General features: G+C 34.4%; 1 protein-coding gene across 5 annotated transcripts in view; it reads right to left on the bottom strand.

Annotated features, from left to right (window-relative positions):
* The window catches only part of CLASP1 (cytoplasmic linker associated protein 1), a 379,426-nt gene that overhangs the window by 44,605 nt on the left and 318,682 nt on the right, over window positions 1–16,139 (bottom strand). For 4 of the 5 annotated variants that reach the window (XM_074214965.1, XM_074214964.1, XM_074214967.1 and 1 more), the window contains 3 exons: window positions 14,294–14,400; window positions 2,626–2,776; window positions 1,269–1,515 (listed from right to left, as the gene is read on the bottom strand). In XM_074214965.1, the coding sequence (XP_074071066.1) occupies window positions 1,269–1,515; window positions 2,626–2,776; window positions 14,294–14,400 (505 nt within the window). Of the gene's footprint in view, window positions 1–1,268; window positions 1,516–2,625; window positions 2,777–8,087; window positions 8,205–14,293; window positions 14,401–16,139 lie in introns of all 5 variants that reach the window. The other variant, XM_074214968.1, reaches the window with a different exon arrangement.

Here is a 16,139-nt window from a genome sequence, read left to right as displayed (position 1 = left end):
TCATTGCATTAAAGGAATTGCTTAGGGAAAGTACAAGTTAAGGCTCTAGCTTAGGGTCACAAAGTTAGTATACATCAAGTGGGCCGTGAATCCAGATCTTTCTGACTCTGTGGCCAAATGTCCTTCAGTGAACACAGTACCTCTCAGATATTGATTTGCTTTTTGTTTGTTTGGTTTTTTTTGCAAGGCAATGGGGGTTAAGTGACTTGCCCAGGCTCATACAGCTAGGCAATTATAAGTGTCTGAGGCCAGATTTGAACTCAGTCAGGTACTCCTGACTCCAGGGCTGGTGCTCTATCCACTGAGCCACTTAACTGCCCCTGATATGCTTTTGTAGAGGGAATTTTTTCTCCAGGAGCTCCCAGTGCTAATGAAATCATAGGTCCAATTCCGTCAAAATACTGATCTTTTTTTTTTAGTTTTTTTCCCAAGGCAAATGGGGTTATTAAGTGGCTTGCCCAAGGCCACACAGCTAGGTCAATATTAAGTGTCTGAGACCAGATTTGAACCCAGGTACTCCTGACTCCAGGGCTGGTGCTTTATCCACTGCGCCACCTAGCCGCACCCCCAAAATACTGATCTTAAAGTTTATTAAACAGTTCACTGATTTGATTGTTTGAGGGACCAGTGAATTTTTAAGACTTTTGTCTTAAAAAAAAAAAGCTTTGGATAGAAAATAGTAAATACACTTGCATTTTCATCTTTGTCAACAGTAATAAACTTAAATGGTCTACCACTTATTAGGCATCCTTATATCCAAGGCACTGGCAACATATCAAACTCCCTCAATGATCAATTCAACCATCAGTTGAAGGAATGAAGGATCAGGTTTCATGCAAAAATATTATCACAGGAGAGTACACTAATGTCTTGAACTGTGATGGACATTTGATATAAGATAAAAATGAAATTTCTTTCTAATATTTATTGTAATAGTATCCAAGGTAGAAATAATAGTTTTAATAGTACCTAAGGCAAAAGTCATATAATACAGGGGTCTTATAAATGGAAGAAAGTGAAAAAAACCCTCATTAAAACACTGTTTTAAGAATATCATAGTACGATAGTTTGCTAAATAGTGCTTTAGCAATTCTATTCCCTGCTGCTTACTAACCTGAGAAAGTTCAAGTGTTATATAAAGGAATGAAAGGATGAATTCAGAGCATAAAAGCTAAGATTCTATGAAACCTCTATTTGGTCAATCCACAGAATATAAAGCAGACAAAATGTTTGATGAGAATTAAATGAGATTCAAGAAGAAGACTAACCATCACGAAGCTGATCCATGTCATCATCAAATACAGCTTCTTTCAGAGCTGTCTTGTCATAGGTGTTGATTGTATCAGAGTAAGGATAAGGATTATAGTCTCGAGTTCGGGGCCCCGTGAAGGCTCGTGGAGGTTGGGTGTTAAGGAGTGAGGTTTTATTATCAAGAGCTGTCCTTCCCCCTTCTACCACATCACTTCCTCCTCGCAGATCGGTGGCAGGCGAAGCTATCCCACCATCTCGCGAAACCTGTAATACATCAGGAGATAGCAATTCATTCCCTTCCATCAGTAAAATTTTAAGTTTTCTTTTTGCTTTCCTTGTCTTTTTTTATTTTTTTAAAGGAATACAGAAAGTCCAAGAGCTCTCACTCAGACTTTGATTATAGGGGCCCAAGGAGAAGAGCCTGAATTTATTGGTATTGCTGATAAAAGGGTATGATAAGCTACTCCACAAGAAATTTTAATATCCAAATTAACATAACAATAAACAGACCAAAAAGTGTTTCTATTAAAATATACACTTATTTATATGCATATGAAATTGATTTTATTCATGATGAATAATGACTTCTTGAAAAAAATGGTTTTGAAAGAACTACAGATAGCTTTTGTCAGGGAGACACAGATTACTACTGAAAACTATATTGTGAAATTCTGTGTTACAATAATACACTAGAATTCATGCAGGAAATTAGTGTTTTCTAAATTTCAGTGACAGAACATTATCAGAAAAAGATACACTGAATTAGTGGATGAAACTTTCAGACTGAATGAATTCACAGTATCACAGATTTAGAATTGGATATGACCTGACAAATTAATCTTTAGTCCAACTATCTTTGAATAAAGAAAATGAGGTCCAAAGAAGTTAAGTGTCTTAGACCATGGTGACATGGGTGACAGACCTAGTATTTAAACCAGGCTTCTCTGATACCAAAACTAGCACTCTTCCACTTTTGAACTACATTCTTTCCTGTCTATTTTTTTTAAAGTTTTTGCAAGGCAATGGAGTTAAGTGACTTGTCCAAGGTCACATAGTTAGGTAATTATTAAGTATCTGAGGTTGGATTTGAACTCAGGGCTTCTTGATTTGAGGGCTGGTGCTCTATCCACTGTGCCATCCCTATAATTACCTTAAAAAATAAAATAAAATCCTGCATTTCCCATTAAATTAAATGGTTGAGGATGACTATTTACTTCATATGGCTTTGAAAAATATGTTGAATTGAGGCCCTTTAAGGAAAAGTTCTCCAACTATCTAGAACAGAATAGTACATATAAAAACGGTGAGGATAACAGTCCATGCTCAAAAACAAGATGGATAGATCTTTTGAAATAATAACCAGGGAATACTTACAATATCACAGTCTTTTTTGCCATCCCGTTTAATTGGTTCATTCAGATCCTCCTGGCTTCGGAAACTAAACTTTTCTATGGCTTCTGTTACTCCACGCAGAGAGCTGTAGATTTCATCTGAGTTCAAATTCTCTGTGTCATAGTCCAGCATGCTAAAGATCAAAGGCATGATGGATTTTAAAATGAGGCATGGACAAGTTTTACTTTGAATTGGTGGCACCATTTACAGAATGGGGTACATATTTAGAATGTTATGTCTAATAATGACTTGCAATGAAATAGATTATCTTGGCAGATAACTTTTTAAAGACCCCACTAATTGGAAGTTATTTTTCTTTCTTTCATTCAGAAAATGTCTTATCATTGCAAAATTTGAGCCTTTAAATATGAGTATTTTAATAATCAGTAAGAAACATCAAAAATTATATGAATGCAAGAACTCAAAATAGTGACAACTGGTGACTTAATGTACAGAATTAATGAAAGTGAAAAGTTTGCTTTCATACCTCAAAAGTGGAAAAAAAAACCTTTTTTGGTGTTACTGGTCTCAAATGTACAAACTTAAAGCAAGAAGAATAGTTTCATCAAAATAAAGCTAGTTTCCTCATAAATTATATAGTATCAATACAGAAAACAATAAGAATGGGTTAGGAAAAAGTAAATGTTATCTTTTCTAGTAGCAGAAACTCATAGAATTAAAAGGCCATGACTTCATGCAGTCTACCTGAACTTAATTGAGAATTTTCAGGTATTCTGAAAGATTTTAGCTTTTAGCTTGCAGCTTTAAAAGAGAAGGTATAGATGCACAAAGATTAGGAGAGCCTCCATGCAAAGATGCTACAGAAGAGAACTAAAAGGAAAGGAAAACTGAAATCTAATAGACTTGATTAGTCTTAAAAAAAAAACCCAACCCTAATACAAAAAATATAAACAAGTGGTATTAAAGTAGGCAAAATTAACTCTTAAGTTTTAAAAACACAGGAAATCTTGGATTCTTGAATGTACTTCAAAACAAAGAATTTCACACTGGATGCTTTCTTTTCAGATTTTTTTTTTTGAGGCAAATTACAAAAGACAAGAGAATTAAGGAAAGGAGAGGAAGGATTTTTGGTAATTTCAAAGAATATTGCTAAATAGAGAAACAATTAATGAAAAAAAGACAAAAGATTTCAAGAAAGTTCCAAAGGAAGAATCACTTTCCTAACACAAAATATCAAACCTAATGAATAGTTAGATCAACTACCAAAAAGAAACAAAAACAACAAGAACCAAAAACTCCACCACAAACCAAAACCAAGTCATCAAGTAAACTCTACAAGACATTAGGAATACAAATATCTTTAAACTTCATGAATGTCAGGAAAACACTGAAGAAGGAGATGGGAAAAAAATCATCTGATATATATGGAAGAAGTGGGATATGCCTACAAGATATTTTGCCTAAGAACTAATGTTATTAAAGGTCAAAGCAAAGTTATACCTGAATTTTGCAAAAGCCATTTGAAATGTATGGTAAGAAAATGAGCAAATGAAAGAATGTATCTTTGTTTCAATGTTTTAGGGAAAATCAGATTCTTTGAAGAGCACAGTCAACTCTGTTGAGTCCCAGAAAGGGTAATGATCAACATATCTCTGAAAGATTTTGCTTTTTTCCCCTCCTCTAACTTTTTTTTTTTACAGTTTGCAGAGAGGACAAACACGAATAAGCTTCACTCACTAAGTATGAGCAAGATTCCACGTGCTCCATCTCAAAGATAAAGTTTTGTGAGAATCTGGTTCTTATTCAGAGATGAGGGTGCCCTTTCAGAGGTGGCAGAAAGCAGAATGAATCAAGATCACAAAAATGGTAGTACTACAGTTGGTGAAAAATCTAAATGTTCTGTGGTCAAGTGCAGGGATTAATCATTTTTCTTCCAAGGAAAAGAAGAAAACATAGAACAAATGTTCTGGAGAGCTCACAAAAACACCTGCCAACTTAGACTCTTAGTCAAAATGTTGGCTATGACATCAAACAAAAAGAAACAGGTGTACTTGAACAAGTTTGCTGCTGAAATCTGATGCATGCACTGACAAGAGGTAGAACACAGAACTTGAATGAAGTTCAAGATTTCAGCCCCTTCCAAGTTCACAAGGCTAACTTGCTACATAGCAATTTAAAAGATAGAGGTCTTCAAAGGATGTCTAAGAGAAAAGCAAATTTTACTTTATTTCCCCCCTTTTTAAAAATGTATCATTTACTTATATGTGAAGAAAAGCATTTATACATCTGGCCAGTACATTTATATTTAGGTATAAAGATTAGATGACAAACAAAAATATACACAAGATGGGAAAAAAATGCCTTAAAAGACTGCTAATCACAACAACTGAAAACAATAAAGTGGCCCATGCATATAACAGTGACAGGATGAACAAGAGGAGGTTGTTGAGATATTTGGCTTTAAAAGGATGTCACAATATTATTTTTCACATGTTGCTTCAAAAAACCCACTTGCCTTTGGACAATTCATTTCAATTTTTTTTTTAACTAGTCTGTTTCAGATTGTCCAGTACATACTACTGCAACTGGAATCAGAATTTCTAAAACAGAAAAAATCAACTACAGTAATTCTGCTGTTTGGAGATTTCTTGTTCTTATTTTTGATCAATCAACCAATTAAAAATGTTAATTTAGAGCATTCTGCACACAATAAATAAAAATTTGATAGAAGTGATGTTTAAACAAAATCTATGCTTACAGCAAATTTAAGATTCTCAGAAACCAGTAATACAAGGATTTTTTTTCTTAAATACATGTTAACAAATTCTTATCACTGTCAACAGTCATTGGATTTTAATTGCTATTTTCATATTTCTTGCCTTGACTCTTCATTTGCCTGTTAGTTTTTTAAAGAGTCTATGAAATTACAAAAATTTATATATAATATTATTATATTGATGATGTTACCCAGTGAATCTTTATAATACTAAATGTTAATAAGGGACAGGGAGGACAAGTGAACATCATCAACTTAGAGCTGAAAGGAATTTTAGGTCATAAAATCTAATAACTTTATTTTAGGGATGGGGGAAACTGAAGTACAGATATAGGTGAAGTGACTTACCCAAAGTCACATGGCTATTAAGTATCTGAGGAAGTATTTGAACTCATGTCTTTCTGACTGTATCTTCCTGTTTGTAGTGAGTTAAAATATCTATTTGTTCCACTTCACCACTACCTATGTCTTCTGGACAATTCTATTTCAATCTGGTCCTGGGGTTTCAGGGAAATAATGATTTGTGACCATTTCATTTAATTCAGAATTTGTGCTTCATATGTTTTTAAAAATTTTACTTAAGGCAATGGGGTTAAGAGTGACTTGCCCAAGGTCACATAGCCAGACAATTATTAAGTGTCTGAGGCCGGATGTGAACTCTGGTCCTTCTGACTCCAGGGCCGGTGTTCTATCCACTGCGCCAACTATATGTCCTGCTTCATTTATTTTGGAATAACTTACATATTCGCTTCGTGGATAAAGATGATGATTAAGATAAAATATCAATCTAGTCATAGTGAAAAAGTCATTAATACTACATCTTTCTAAGATATGAACTTATATTTGAAATGCTCTCAACGTATGCTATTCTAATAAATAGAACAGTCTATTCTATGAAAATAGTATTAGCAAGTGTGAAATCAAATTTTAAAATTCAGAGGCAGGGTTAACCTTAAAAATGTAGAGAGACAAGCTGTTTGCAAACAGAAGAATTTTTGTCTGGTTTGCCCATTTGTCTTAATTTTTGACTCTGCTCTACTTAACAACATGGATCACAGGATTTAGAGCTAGAAAGAGCTGCAGATGCAATCCAAGTCCAATTACATGAGGAAACTAACATCTGGATAAGAGGAAGAAATTACTTGCATATGGTCACACAGTCTAATAAATAGCAAAGTAGGTATATAAATTTATTTTAGGTTCCAGATCCAGGGGTAATAGGATTGTTTGTAAAATTTAAATTACTTTCAAACTTCTTTGAGTACTTCAAAAGACTGAAGTATGTGTGCAGTTAATACTCCAATAAGTTATGGTCTTGTCCATTTTGTGGACAACTGCCTCAGGTATATTCCAAAATCAAAAACACTAGCTAAATGATCATTGGCTGGATTACCTGGAATTCTGAATCATTAAGTTACTACTCCTCTCTCTGGGTATGATTAAGAGATGCCTATAAATAGATCCTCAATACTGCATGTCTCTATCAGACTGTCAAAATAAAAAAATACTGTGATGCTTCATGTATTCTGCTCCTATGTACCATAGTACATTTCTGGTTCACATTTCTTTATTGAAATAAAGGAAAATTCCAAATGGTGAATATAAGTGCATGGGTCTCCTGAGGTTAATGGGAGACAAGGCATCTCTGGTAAAATTCAACAAATGATGAAACACTCCTGAAATAAATTTGTAGAATCTCTCTCTTAATGTGAAAGGAAATATGATGATAATATGACATGATAATCCACATAATCATTAATTATTACTGGTGCTTCTGTGTAGGTCACATAGAAGTAATGACATATTTAATTTCTTTTTTCTTTCTTTCGTGAGCCACTGGGGTTTAAGTGACTTGTCCAAGGTCACACTGCTAGTAAATATCAAATGTCTGAGGCCAGATTTGAACTCAGGTCCTCCTGATTCCAGGGCTGGTGCTCTATTCACTGCTGTCACCTAGATGCACCCAATAGCCTTTTTTTTTTTAAAGATTTTTCAGGGCAGTGGGTTAAGTGGCTTGCCCAAGGCCACATGGCTAGGTAATTATTACGTGTCTGAGGTCAGATTTGAACCCAGGTACTCCTGACTCCAAGGCCAGTACTCTATCCACTGTGCCACCTAGCCGCCCTCTATATTTAATCTTTAAAGGAGAATACCATATTTACTTTTAAGGGTAAATTCTTTCACATAAAGGACAAGAACTAAGGAAACATGAACACTGTCCCTCTTTAGTCCAAATCTTCTGTCAAAGAAAAATCTTAAGTACTTTCATGGCTAGTACAATAAAGTACTAAAGGCTATTTTGGATGTGTGCAAATGCAAGACTAAAAAATGGCTTCAGGATTTCTAAACAACAAAATGGCAAGATTTCACTGATAACATTTCTAGGTCTCCACCCACCTTTTCCACTCCAACCATCAAGTGTGTGGCAGGCAGAGGCCCCCTTTCAAGCATTAGTACAACTTTTTTTTTAAGGTTTTTGCAAGACAAATGGGGTTAAGTGGCTTGCCCAAGGCCACAAAACTAGGTAATTATTAAGTGTCTGAGGCCAGATTTGAACTCAGGTACTCCTGACTCCAAGGCCAGTGCTCTATCCATTGCGCCACCTAGCTGTCCCCATTTGTACAACTTTTAAAGAAAGAAATAAGCTTATTTTAAAAATGCAATAATATTGTGACACCACAGACAAGTTTAACAGGTAGTTTGTTACCTGGGAGAGTAAGAGCGCCTGAAAGTCTTGTGGGAAGGAGCTGTGGGGATGGAGTTAGGCTGAGAAAGGGGAGGTGGGTGCTTCGACAGCCCATCGGCACTCCAACCCCAGAACCGACTGCAGTGATCAGAAGAGGAAAATCAGAGAGAAAAAAACAGAGAAACAGAACAGATAGGAAGGGAAGGGGAAAAGAAACTACAATCTGAGTGGTTTCAAGTTTTGTGCTTCCTGGATAAAGTTATATAAAAATTAATAAAACAAAATTAGGCAGGCCACTTCATGGACTCTCTTATATACATACATAAAGAGATCAACCAAAAATTTCTCTTTTCAGTCCATCCCTCAAATAGACAAATATTATTACTCTTTCCCATCGCACCCAAGTATATCTATCTGCTGTGTTTTTTATAAATTATGAGAAATTCCAATTATGCACATAGACACAAAAAATTTTTCAAACAAGTATTAAAGTTTATAAACAACTCATCAATTACTTTAAAGAAGCAAAAAAATAAGAAGATAATTTAATTTATACTCATTAAAAATGGTGGGTTTTCTGTAAATCTTATAAAATTAAAGTTTATACATTAGTGCCTAAGTTAACAGAAGTTGATCTTGGAAATGAGAAGAGCCTGGAGTCAAATCAGGCCTATTCCACAGGATCTCAGTTTTGAATTTTTATAAAAAGGTATGAATAATACTATAATCCTATGGTTCTATGTAATTAAAACTTGCTTAGCTATAGAGAAATTAGGGAATAACAGAAATAGTTTTTTTTTAGCCTAAACTCAAAACTAGAAATATATTTGATGAAGTATACTGTCTCTAAAAATGCAGAGAAATGTTCATCTGTTAAGATAACAAATTCAATGGGAGCTGAATCTGGAGAGTAATCCTGTATTATCTTTTCTGTTGATTCATGAGAAATCACAAGATCATGGATTCAGAAGGAACCTGAAAGACTTTCAAAGCCAACACCCTCATTTTTCAATTGAGGAGACTAAGGTACAACAAAGTTAACTGATTTGCCCATGTCGCAAAATTAATATTTAAAGTAGATTTTTGAATCAAGTCTGATTCCAAGTTCATTGTCCTAACTACTAATATCCCATTTCTTTTCAGTATGCTCTGGTAGGTAGGAAAATGGAAATGAGAAGTTTGCAATATAGTCATATCGAGAATGGCAGACCTGTACATAAATATGTACTAAGGAAATCACCTTTGCTCCCAGTAGCACAGCTATTAATTATGTTTACAGAGAATAGCACCTATGTTTCTCATCATCTAAGGTGGATAACAAGGGAAAGAAACCTAAGAGTCTTTTCTTAAAGTCATAGACCAAGTCAAAGTATGCAAGGAAAAGGATATATAGGAGTCACACCTCCTAGGAGCTCCTAATATCCTCTTGGTAAGATCATGCTAAATGCAATGCTGTTCATGGCCCTTATCTCTTTGGAATTAAAAATAATTCACTTTAACAACCTGATAAAATTTGCTTTACTATTAAAACACCATCCAGGATCAAAGAACCTAGTCAGAGCACAAAATTTTCCCAAGGATCTCCAAATAAAGAGTCCGAAACTAGCAGAATACCTGGATACAAATAAAGTAAAGGAAATGAGTTGTTTTCAGAGAATACATCTTGGGAAAGGAACTTTGTTTTTTAGGGGTTTTTTTGGGGTATTTTTGCAAGGCAATGGGGTTAGGTGGCTTGCCCAAGGCCACATAGCTAGGTAATTATTAAGCGTCAGAGGCCACATTTGAACTCAGGTACTCCTGACTTCAGGGCCAGTGCTCTATCCACTGTGCCACCTAGTCGCCCCAGAAAGAAACTTTTACAAAGAGAGAAATTTGCTGTTAACCTGGGTTGAATAATCATATATGGTCATATATGGAGATCAAATTCAGCAGGTCTGAGGGTACCACCAAAATTATATGGGAAATTAACTTTTAGAAATGACTACATTTATATAATAATCAAAAAGTCAGGCATGTTCCCAGCTCATTCTTATCAGAAGCAGACTTGACAAACAGTGATAAAAAGAAGCTTTGTTCTAAATATTCTATAATAAAAATTAGCTCAACTGGGGAAAATATTTCTTTTATATTACACTGGACAGTGTTCTTCCAGGGATTTGTTTATAAATAAACAGACTTCATCCTCAGGTCTCAGATCATGAAAATTGTAAGGAAGACCATACCATATACTCTGATAAGGTTGTTTTAGTATTTTGAATAATTCAACTCCTCTTGTTAAGGGGCCAACATCTTATCAAATTCTGTGTCAAATCGGTTCCCATAGAAAAGTTCCAATGTATTGGATAATTTATCAATCAGTCTAGGTTCCTGGAGAGTCAAGAAATAATTTCACCTGCCAGTAGGTCTCTAAAGGATTTCAAGGCACTTGGCTAATTTCTACTTCAGTTTTACTTCCTATGTTCCAAGGCCAGAGACTTTCGTGATTTGGAATGGGGACAGTACAAAAGAAAGGTAGAGACTAAAGGAAATTAGACAACTTTTTAAAAATTGAGAACAGGGTCAACAGAAGAACCCATGATATAATCTAAGTCATTTTGTCTACCTGAGTTTTGAGCAATAAATTAGGAGAAGTAAAGGCTTGAATAGGCATATTATTTTTTTCTCTTGAGAATGTTCCCTCAAAAACCAATTTAAGATGTTCTTTTTTCCCCTGTCATTCCATGAAGAAATACTTTTCCTCCATGTTTCGGAGCAGGAAATTCTTACTCAATAGGAAAATCTGTTGAAAAAATAGTCACTGTCCTAGAATTTGTTCAAAATACAGAAAAAGAAAAGGAAAATTTCTGAGACATCACAGGCCTCAGATGTCCATTTGTGAACAAAGGGCTACATCTATAGGCAAGTTCCACATTTCATCACCTAACATTTCACCGAGTTCCCTGTTTTTTTTTTTGTTTCAGTGAACAGACCCAGGAAACTCAAGCAATATTTCTTCTTAAAATGTAGGGAGCACCATCTAGTGGAAAAGAAAGAACTGCAGGCTATACAGGCTAAACTAAGGAGGGAAGTTCAAGCTCATTATACTTTAAGGATTCCCAAAGAAAAGTGGGCACGTATGAACACTTTCATGTTTCTAGCTAGTTTAGATGATTTGAGATCTCTTAAAAACCAATATTTCATAGATTCACAAAGTCATATTAGATATATAGAAATGAATCATTGTTAGAAAATTCTTGTGAAGTGTAATAACTGTCTAAATAGTGGTATTCTGAAATCCCACCAAGTGTGACTTATTATGATCTCAGAACTCTCCTCAACTTGTTAATGAAAAGACAAAGCAGAATTTTGATTACTGAAAAGACAAGGCAAAATCTAAACTACTAAAATATATAGGCCAAATTGACTCTAAAAGATCTACTGAGTAAATAATAACAAGTAATAACTAGAATATTCTAAAAGATGACATGTTTAATAAAGACTGCCAAAATAATGTTGGCATTATGAAATCATAGGAGATAAAACAATCAAGGTTAGAAGTCATATATTTTACATCTCATTTTTTAGAAATTACAACATCCTGAGTGGGAAGGAAACCTTAGTACATGGATACTACTGTCTTTCACTCACTGTAGAAAGAGCCCTTTTATGATAGTTACCCAGCTTCTACCTGAATACCTTCAATGAGGATAGGTAGTATTATAATTCTAATTGTTAAAAAAGGCTATTTCTCACATTGAAACACAATTTGCTTCTTTACAACTTGACTCTTGTTAATGCTACATTTTAAAAAAGACACAGGTGTACAAATGATTTTTTTCTAAAAATGAGATGCTGCAAAAAAATTCTTCTTTTCCTAAATTATTATTGCCTGACTAAGAAACTTAATGTCATCAATAGAATTTGTGAGAAAATTCACAAAGTAGATTCATACTTGGTAGTATTTACAGAAGATTTGTATTTTTTGGTTCTCTTTCTTGTACTTTTTGTCCCAAATGCTGAAAGATATGAACTGAGGCAATATTATTCTGAAACCATCAAGATTTAGCTACCCTCTCCCTCCCTCCCCACCCCCAAATGTGCACAGACAATTTCCAATTTATGAGTTCAAGATTGATAAGCTCCTACCACAACTTTTACCTGGTCTGAGCTTTGGTTCTTTTATTTCACTGCAGAACATCTGAAGAAGATACTACTGGATAATAAAAAGGAATTAAAAAAGGGTTGCTGGGAGGAGGAATCAGAGAAGCCATAAAGAAACCTTGATAATGCCCTAAACTAGATTACAAAGAGGTGGCAAGTTGTAGGTGTAATGTTTGAAGAGTAACTTTCAGATAGAGGTATTTATAGTCATCTGACTAAGAACAGTAACAGTTCTGTTTCTGTTGTGAAAGAAGATGAGCTAAACCTTAATTACGGATGATAGCATATAAAACTGTTTGCTGAGTTTGTGTCAAGCTTATGGCAAATTCTGACACTTTCATTTATTTTAGTTATATTAGTTTTAAGTCATCAAGTAGCTTAAAGTCATAAGTTTGAGGAAACAACCTCTAACTTTATGAAATATAATAAAGAGGCATGTTTTTTATTAAAAGAATCATAGCAAAAAAAATCTGTGTGTAAGATTTCAGAATCACTTCCTTTTCTTGGAGAGTGAAATAAATTTTTAATGAGAAAAAGTTAACAACAGAGTCTAATGATCCAAAAAGACCTGAGTGACAATACAAGCTTTATAATCATATTACCATTTCAAGAATTATTTTTTAAAAATTACAATTTAGGCTATTAATACTGAACAATGTATCAAATCATAAAGAAAAATGGTTGCTTCCTAAAAAAAATTTTTAAAGTTAAAACTGACAATAAGATCTTTAATTGCTCCTCTCAAAATACAGCTTTTTTTTTTTTTTTTAACAATTTCTTGTGGAGATACCAATTGTTGCAAACTCTTAGAACGTGTGGCCTGAGCAGATTCATTTTTAGGTTGTTTTATAAAAGATCTTATTAAAACAGCAAAATATTCACATATAAATCAGTATACTTGAATCAATCAAAACTTGTTTCTTGGCTGATTTTTGTTTTTTCTATGTATTTAATTTCACTTAAAAATTTTTTTTTGAGGGCAGCTAGGTGGGATAGTGGATAGAGCACCAGCCCTGGAGTCAGGAGTATCTGAGTTCACATCCGACCTCAGATACTTAATAATTACTTAACTGTGTGGCCTTGAGCAAGCCACTTAATCCCATTTGCCTTACAAAAACAAAAAAACAAACAAAAATTTTTTTGGAATGAATCCTAGAAAACAAGTAGAGAAGGAGCATAAGTTCTAGTTTACATGATCACAAATTTAAAGTTAAGAAATAATAAATCCTATACTCTCCTTTCTGAGGAATATGAAGTGCAAAGAGATGAAATGATTTGCCAGAGTCACAATGCTCATTATATGGCTAAGGTAGCATCTGAGTCCAGATCTTCCCAACTCCCAGTTTAACACTCTATCTGCTTCACTAAAGAACCTCTGTTCTCTTCTAGAAGGAGAAAATCTTTTCCAAAGATATAGGGGTATATTATTCTCTTGTTATCCAATGATTCTGAATTCATATGGAAAACATGGTACTAAAGCCATGTTTGGTATTTTATGATACTAGAGGATTGCTGACAAATAAGCAAACAAAATGATTTCATAATCACAAACAGTTCCAATTATCTCAAGTTTTAAATTATGACTATGATGAACCTCAGAATCTTGTTTTAAGAACAGGCTTGCCTATTTTGCTTTTTTTTTTAAATGAAAAGAAGAGGACTTCTTTTTAAAAAGACCCTTTACATTTCAATGGATGACTCTGGAACAACAATTTCATCACAAAATAAATGATTTGTGCTTGTACTAAATATATACTAAATTTAATCTATACTAAACAGCATATAGTCTATGTGGGAGTATGGCTGATCCAGGTATAAATCTGAAGTGGAACAACACTCTTAACTTGATTTATAAATTTCCATGGAATTTGAAATGCTGGAGACCTTAATGCTCAGAGTATACACCCTTAATTTTACAGATAAACAAAGTGGGGCCCAGAGAAGAAGCGATTTATTTAAAAATACAGTGGGGGTGGTTACCAGATCTAGAACCCAGGACTCCTGTTTCCCAACTGGGTTTTCTTTTACTCTAAAACTTAGTAGAAGCTGAGTGAGTTATTGGGAAAGATTAATGAAAATCTTCTTACCTTGGAGAAAGACCACCATGGGAACAGTTGGTAGGTGAAGTTAGAGGGCTGGTCCTGCTACTGGTGTGTCTTGAAGGAGTTCGACCAATGGTATTGCTTGGAGAGCCCTGAAACAAAGAGGAAAAAAAGCAAGATCAGGCAAAGAAGGTGAACTCCATATCACAAACAATTTTGCCTTATATCTTTCCCCCATGTTTGAAACCATGAGTAATATTGACTTAAACAGTGCTATAGCTGAACAAGAATAAGTCAATATAATAATGCACATAATCAAATATATTTTTTCTGTCATAAAATGGACCCATTATTTCCAGTTTAGAGATGCTTGATGACTATCAAGGGTAAATATGTTAAAAAATCCAGTTAACATTTGTACCTTAACAGCATTTATCAAAAGAAATTTTGATAAATTTACTTTTTTTTTTTTTAAGGTTTTTGCAAGGCAAATGGGGTTAAGTGGCTTGCCCAAGACCACACAGCTAGGCAATTACTAAGTGTATGAGACTGGATTTGAACCCAGTTACTCCTGACTCCAGGGCTGGTGCTTTATCCACTGCACCACCTAGCCGTCCCGATAAATTTACTTTTAATAAGAATGAAGTGAGATTTTATACATCAGACTGTTCAACATAGCTCTACTTTCTTCTTTGTAAGCAAGGAAACATTTTGCCTTAATAACAAAAGCAGAGAAAAAGGAAGACCTAGGAAACAAAAGAATCTTACTCTGATACAATTTTCACTGCCTGCTTGATATCCTCAAACTCTCAAATCACTCCTTTCCTTTCCAAATGAGCTCATCTTTCACCATCTCCCTAGTCAAAAAACTTCAGTTAAAGATAACTTCATTGCTTTGGATATCTACTAAGTCTGAGGTTATCTATCTCAGTTTATTTGGTTTGTAGCTTCTTTGTACATAAATTATTTGCAAATTGTCTGCCCCAATAGACAGTGAACTCCTTAAGTTTAGGGATGTCCTTCCTTCCTTATTTCTGTTTCTTCTTTCCTCTGCATCCTCAGGGCTTAGCACAGTTCCTGGTAAGAGCTTCATCAAAGTTAGATGATTGACTTTATTATTCATTCATACTGCATAGATGGGTGAGCTAGGCATCAGGAAGATCTAAGTTAAAAATTGCCTCTGACATTTTCTGCTGAGATGTACTGGCAAATATTTAACAGCTGGTTCTCCAAAAACAAAAGACATACTTTTAAGTTAAATTTGTATTATTAACATTTTCCCCATCACTTTCTTAAGTTTAGACCAGAGATCTGAAACTCAAAATAGAAAAGAATCTCTGAAGGTACATATTCACTTAGAAAATTTCAAACTAAAATTAATTTAGTGGTAGTTAGGTGGCACAACGGATACAATGCTGGGCCTGGAGTCAGGAAGATTAGTCTTCCTGAGTGCAAATCTGGCCTCAGACAATTACTAGTTACATGACCCTAGGTAAGTCACTAACCCGGGTGGTCTCAATTTGTCATTTGTAAAATGAGCTAGAGAAGGAAGCAGTAAACCACTTGTCTCTGCCAAGAAAATTTCAAATGGGGGGAGAGGAAGACTTGGACATGACTGAAAAAATAGCACAGTATTATTATTTATTTTGTTGAATATTTCCTGATTCCATTTTAATTTGATTTAGCCCACTCAAGAATTTTGGTTACCTTTGATCTGGACAATCAATAATAACAACAACAATAAAACTATGTTGTTTGCTGATTTCCAATTACCCTGAAAATTAATAATCAGCAATAGTCAGCAGTGAAGTTGGCTCCAGCACACACCTGGAGTGACTTAAGTTACTTAATAAGTTTAATTCTCAGTTTACTCATCTATTAAGGGGAGGGA

Source organism: Macrotis lagotis, chromosome 1 (assembly GCF_037893015.1).
Source record: "Macrotis lagotis isolate mMagLag1 chromosome 1, bilby.v1.9.chrom.fasta, whole genome shotgun sequence".
Classification (NCBI taxonomy): Eukaryota; Metazoa; Chordata; class Mammalia; order Peramelemorphia; family Peramelidae; genus Macrotis; species Macrotis lagotis.
The sequence above is the reverse complement of the archived record's forward strand: the minus strand, read 5'-3'. Positions and strand labels throughout refer to the sequence as shown.